Below are 6,433 nucleotides of genomic sequence, written 5' to 3'. Positions count from 1 at the left end.
AGGGTGCACAACAGGTGACTTCAGGAGGTGTTGGCTGATCAGATTATTAAAAAGAAAAAGAAAGCTGCACACTCGTTATGAAAGAAAACTGCACGCCGGAATTATTTTTTTATTATTTTTTTATTTTTTATTACACGCTGTAATTCAATATTGCCTCTGGTAACTGCACATTTTAAAACAACCATTTTAGCTATGAGTCATATAACAGACGCTCTTATCATACGACAATGTACATTCAATCCAACATACACCACTGGGTATTTTCTGAAGCAATTCCAGTTTAGTCACTTGCTCAAAGGTAAGTTAAGTCCACCTAGGAATCAAACCTCAAAATGTCCTGTATCTTGCATATAGTTTAAAGATCTATAAAACTGGAACTCTTCAAAGTAACCAATTTGCCAACTGTTATTGTAATATTGGTTTTCCTTCAGCATTATGTTACTTAAGCAATTACGGCACAGGAGGCCATGTTGTATGGGGAATACAGTCATGGTTAAAGGGTGTCGCCGACACTCTGCTTCACGTCGTGCCTAACCACACCTTTTAACCATGACTGTATTCCCCATATAACACCCCCTCTTTTGCCTTACTGCTTCAATATTACTTTGCCTGAAGCTAGGGACTGGGGACCCAGGAGTTACATGCTGTGCGTGACTCAGTGATCTAACTGATGAAAGACTCTTGCTGAAGCATGGAAAGTCTGTCATTGGTTGAAACAAATGCACCCCCCCCCCCAAAAAAAAAAAAAAGAGAAGAAAAAAAGAAAATACAAATAGACATTGGACGTTGGTAGCCTACCAACAAATTGGAAAGTACCTTCCCAAAATGAATTAATTCCTAGCTAAAACACCTTGGTTCCTAGCATCTGCACCCATAGAAGTGACAGCAGAGCATAAGTCAGTTTGCATCCCTTTGGTTTGTCACTAAAATGTTGTCTTAGCAGTCTGTTCTTTCTTTTCAGTCTGTTGTGATGTATGCAATGCATGGTAAACAAATGCCTGCACACATTTTCATGTCTGCTATGACAGAATAGAAAATAGAAAAATGAAGCCTTACAGAATTCAGAATTAATCAGTTTAATCAACTCTTTAGTGCTGCCTTCAAATCAAATCTGACCAAATTCTGGCCAAAAAATGCTGGTCTTTATAGAACATGAATGTGACGTACAGCGCGTTTGCTTGTGCTGTTGCAGCAGCAGTGCATTGGCTTTCACACTAAGGGGTAATCTGGGGTGAAACACTCCTCTCCCAAAACACTGTGGCCCACCTGCTTATGCCTCACTTGGGAGCACTCACATTTCATCTCATCCCAACCCCCCGCCCCCAATTCACGATATTTAACTACCCCTAAATCCCTTGGTCTCCTCTGGGGCGTTTGATGTGAAGACTATATAAGGCGCGGCTTCTTCTCGGGATCTGAGCGGGGGCCATGTCTTTTTATTCGGCTCACCAGGCAGCAGTTCCCTTGGTCTAAAAAAGGTCAGGCGCTGTCTTGGAATGTCTGCCCATCTCCTCCTGTTCCTCCCTTAGTCCCCCTGGTAACAGGAAGTCCCTCTGAAGCAACGGTTATAAGACCAGGTCCAGGGGGTGGCCACCTTCAGCCTTTCCTTTGCAGAAGGGGGACACCTCCAGGGTAAGTGTTTTATTCTTTTAAATGAATATAGAAATATAGAAAGCAATTAATTATAAAGAAATACACAAAATAAATATTAAATATAGAACCCATCAGGCGGAATTTAGTTACTTTAATGTTCATTACTGTTGTCAGTGACTTGTCTCCTTAGTTTCCTCCTGAGTTTATGGACCTATAAATGATTCAAAATGTCTATATGGAACTATGTTTGTGAAAGTTGAAAAATATGACCCACCCATAATTGTTACAATATCTTTGCTCTGAGACATTTTGTATTTTTATTTGTCTTGGATGGTTATGGTATTATCATATGCTCATAACCTACATTGAAAGAACTGTGTACATGGGTGCTGTGAAAGAAATGACTGTACAACTACAAATTTAAACATTTGTATCCAATGATGTTGAGCATAATTCATCCACACAGAGGTAATTTCCACCTGAACGATCACTGAGCAATTGTGAATTGAACCTTTTTCAAGTGGGTTCATACATAGAAATTGAGAGGGAATTTTCAAGGAAAAACCTACAAAATAGTTCAGTGATCAGGCTAGCCTCTTGGAAAATGGTGGGACCCAAAAAAATAGCCCAATGAACACACACAAATTACAGTAAGCAGGCCTGCACTTTTATGGGTGAGGTGACAGAATGAATCAGGTCCTGTGATGACCAGCATGTTTTTTACAAGATCTCTCATGAATGAATAAGCAGTCTGGCATCTGATAGAATTCCTGAATACAGTAGAGAAGAGGGGCTCTTGAGGTTGAACGTACAGGGTAGGATAGACCCTTAGTGCAGGGGTAGAATTGACCCATTTAGGCTGGCATTAAGAGTGGTATAACTGAAGATCCTTCCAGGACACATAGAGATCAGGATGATCCCCTGTGTATTCTCCAGATGTCCAAAGCCAAGGCCGCCGCACCTCCGCCTGGATGCTCTCTTGATATCAATGATCCGAAGGTTCAAGAGGCAGCGATTCGCATCCAGGCATCGTACAGAGGACACCGGTACTGTGTCTCCTCAATTTCTTCTTTCAGCCTTAACTTGCATCAGTTAAATAATTTGCTGGTTTACTGCATGGGATCCTCCGTAATAAGATGTTCAGCCCCACTGACCATCATAAGGCAGTTGAAGAAGCGCTTCCCTCAAACCATTTTACTCCTTAACCCCTCAATTTTCCTCCCTATTCTAGGCTTTCAGGTGAATCTTCCTCCGTCATGTCCTGTTTGGCCCCCATCTAAGCTCCCCTGTTTCTTTTCCTCATATTAAGACGTTGAACAAGCCTCAGTTCAGGCATGTCTCACTACAGACATTGTCCAGAATATTACCTTTGCTTTTTCCTTATTCCTTCATATACTTCTGTTTATTATTGGTTATTTATGATGTGTTGAGTAATGCAGGCAAACTGACTGACTACCACCAGGACAGAGGCCCCATGAAAATATCTTGCACTGAGCCCAACCCCCACATTCACAATTACAGCACAATATTTTGAGGGCCTCTGTCAGTCAGGGCACATGGAATTGCCCCCTCCTCCCCCCCTTAACCATTATGGCACCTCTGTCTGTGCAACCATTTTCTGTCTCAGATCACGGAAGGAACTGCGGGAGAAGGGTCCACCCAAGGTTCTGCTCAACCTGAAGGATGTGGTGCTGCTGGAGGGCAGTGCTGCCAAGCTGGAGTGTCGGGTCAGCGCCTTCCCCGACCCCTTCATCGTCTGGTCCAAGAATGGCAAGGAGCTGAAAGACGGGCCAAAGTACCGATACGTTTTTGAGGACCCAGATGTGGTGGCACTGGTTGTTCGAGACGGGGTGCTGGCAGATCTGGGGAAATACACCGTCACCATCAAAAACCCATTTGGGGAGACCTCCGACTCGGCCTGCATCAAAGTGGAGGGTGAGTAATGTGGAGTGTATCCATTACTATCGATATTATGTCAAAGGAATAATTATATGTGAGACACTACATTCAAGTCTGCAACATTTGTAAATATCTTACATTTTATTTTCTGCCAGTGGGGGCTAAATAAATTTACTTGAAAAATGCAGAATTTCTGGCACACAGCCTGGTTTGTACTGTAGGTTCTGATTTCATGTTTTGTATTTTCATGCAGTTCAGGAGATGCTTGGAGCAGATGATAATTGTTTGGTTTCTTGTTCTGCAGTTCCTGCCAAAATTACAAAAGGGCCAGACACTGTGAAGGCAAAGAAAGGATCAACTGTGGTTCTGAAAGCTGATATCAGTGGGGAGCCACCTCCTGATGTGGGCTGGATGAAGGACGGACAGGATATCGATGAGGATGACAGGTTATACACCCTTTCAATACTTATCAAACTAAGTTACAACCATAATAAAAGCATACAGATTTTTCCCAAAGCGTAAATTGGAAAATAAAATCTTCAAAATCACCTTTGAATAAAGGTGTATATTCCTCCTTTAATGAGTATTGAAGAGTTACCAGCTAACTAGCTAATTATTCCATCTGAGCAAAGGTGTTTTCCTCCCTGCATAAATATATTTTGCATTTGACAGTACCAGTAAAGGGTCAGGCAGGCATATAAACGACCAACACAAAATTCTCTATTAGCGGGCCATGGAAGAACTTCCTTAAGAATAGTATTATAGTAATTCTTATTGATAATATAAATGCTTGAATTGAATTATTTTGATTGCCCAGGGAATTGAATAATGGGAAGCCAGATGTTTTGGGCATTGCATGAGGAAGGAGGGTTTCCCTTGTTTTATAAAGAGATACTGTAGCATACTGATTAGTGCATGAAGTCATAACACAGGTGGGAGGGATTCACTGCACTCTCACTGAAGATGATGCATTGAAAATATTAACGTTAACTTACACTCACTGAGCACTTTATTAGGTATTTGTCTTTTGTTTATTACTTCTGCTGCTGTAGCCTATCCACTTAGAGGTTTGACATGTTGTGTGCTTGAAGATTCTCTTCTGCATGTAACTCTTGTAATGTGTGGTTATTTGCATTACTGTCACATTCCTGTCAATTTTGATCATTCTGGCCCTTCTCATCTGACCTCTCTCATTAACAACATTTTTGCCTGTAGGACTGCTGCTCACTGGATGTTTTCTGTTTTTTACATAATTCTCTGCAAACGCTAGAGACTGTTGTGCATGACAATCCATGGAGATTAGCAGTTTCTGAGATACTCAAACCACCCTGTCTGTGCCTACAATCATTTCATGGTCAAAGTCACTTAGATCACATTTCTACCCCATTCTGACATGCAATTAGTTGCTGCCACATGATTGGCTGATAAAATATTTCCATTAAGAAGCTGGTGCAAAATATTTTCCATTAAGAAGCTGGTGCAAAATATTTTCCTATTTTTAGCAGGTTATTAAATGGGAACACACCATTGCTCTTAGTAGTACATTAGAATCTATTTAGAAATCAAAGTGAAATCAATGTTGCTATATACAGTATGTACTACATAACATGTATTTGTTTTTGTTTTGTTTTTTAGAGTATTTTACGACATAGGGGACACGAACACAACCCTGACAATCAAAAAGGCACAGCCATCGGATGCGGGAAAATACGAGGTCTTTGTAGAGAACAATCTTGGAGTAGACCAGTCGTTTGCCCGTGTGGACGTCCAGTAAGGTGTAAATAACACACTCTCTCCTCCGTCACTGTTCAAACATGGTCCTGCTGTTGACACTCTGCACCCACCTGCTTTTTTTCTTTTATTTCTGTAGCCCTCACTGAATATGTCCATTAGCTTCTGTCTTTATTTTCCAGGCTATTGGCAAAGGGGCTCTTAGGCTTTTCTGGCCTAAACAACATTGAAGCTGCTCAGATTGTTTAAAGGAGGATTCAATCCCAATCTATCATATTTGGGTGCATGTTCCATACTCAAATTATCATTATATATGTGTTTGAAAATATACTTCAGATACCTGGAATCCTGTACAACTTTTCTATTAAACTAAATGGACTCTCATGTATTAGCCGCAGCCTAACTGAATAAACATCTTGATCAACATGCAAGTCTTTACCTGATTTTTGCGTATGTTTGCTTTCCAAATGTGTGACCCTGTATTTCCAGTTTTCTGCTATTTGTGTTTGCAACAATACAGAGGGCTCCAGAATTATTGGCACCCTTAATAAAAATGGAGAAAAAAGGCTGCATATGATAAAGAACATGGATCATGATATATATTATGTTCAAACATATGGGGAAACTATTTACTCACACGTTTCAATGTTTTTTATTTAATCATCAATTATTTGCCACAAGTATTGGCAATTTCTGTCAATAAAATCTAGCAAAGTGAAATTGGCAATACAAATTTACTTCATTTATTCAGTCTAATGGAACTATATTGTGTCATTCTATCACTTCCTGTCCATTTCCGTCAGCATGGGAAAAGTCAAAGGACTGTCAATTCAGAAGACACAGATGGTAATTGACCTTCACAATCATAAACAAGTAAACATACCACTTCGTACTGTAAGGGCAATAATAAAAATACGTACAACATATGGAATGGTTGCAAAATTGCCAGGAAGACCCACGGATGGTAAGGAAGATGGTGAGGGAAGCCAAGTAACCCAAGGATCATATTTTAAGAATTTCAGAGATTTGTTACATTTTGGCACCAAGTCTAAAAAAGAACCATAAAATGGCACCTCCATACCAACAAACCTTTTGGAAGGGTGGCACGAAGACAGCTGTTACGGAGCACTATTTAAAAAAAGTGTCAAACCTCATTGGAATTATGGCTGGAATCTACAATGGTCAGATGAGACCAAAATTGAACGTTTTG

The 6,433-nt window shown here is 40.4% G+C and overlaps 1 protein-coding gene across 1 annotated transcript; it reads left to right on the top strand.

Annotated features, from left to right (window-relative positions):
* Positions 1–2,529: 2,529 nt before the first annotated feature.
* On the top strand, positions 2,530–5,266 carry LOC133123490 (SPEG neighbor protein-like). The gene is made up of 4 exons (XM_061233960.1): positions 2,530–2,639; positions 3,221–3,528; positions 3,797–3,938; positions 5,128–5,266. The coding sequence occupies exons 1-4, from the start codon at positions 2,530–2,532 to the stop codon at positions 5,264–5,266; spliced, it is 699 nt and encodes a 232-aa protein (XP_061089944.1).
* Positions 5,267–6,433: the final 1,167 nt, after the last annotated feature.

Source organism: Conger conger, chromosome 3, assembly GCF_963514075.1.
Source record: "Conger conger chromosome 3, fConCon1.1, whole genome shotgun sequence".
Classification (NCBI taxonomy): domain Eukaryota; kingdom Metazoa; phylum Chordata; class Actinopteri; order Anguilliformes; family Congridae; genus Conger; species Conger conger.
Note: the sequence above shows the minus strand (reverse complement) of the source record. Positions and strands in the feature narration are given on the sequence as shown.

Bases quoted from the DNA above. Each gene is read 5' to 3' on its own strand.
- LOC133123490 (XM_061233960.1), top strand. From the start codon at position 2,530: ATGTCCAAAGCCAAGGCCGCCGCACCTCCGCCTGGATGCTCTCTTGAT. The intron at 3,529-3,796 runs GTGAGTAATGTG...CTTGTTCTGCAG, and splicing joins GGCCTGCATCAAAGTGGAGG to TTCCTGCCAAAATTACAAAA. The intron at 3,939-5,127 runs GTTATACACCCT...TTTGTTTTTTAG, and splicing joins GATATCGATGAGGATGACAG to AGTATTTTACGACATAGGGG.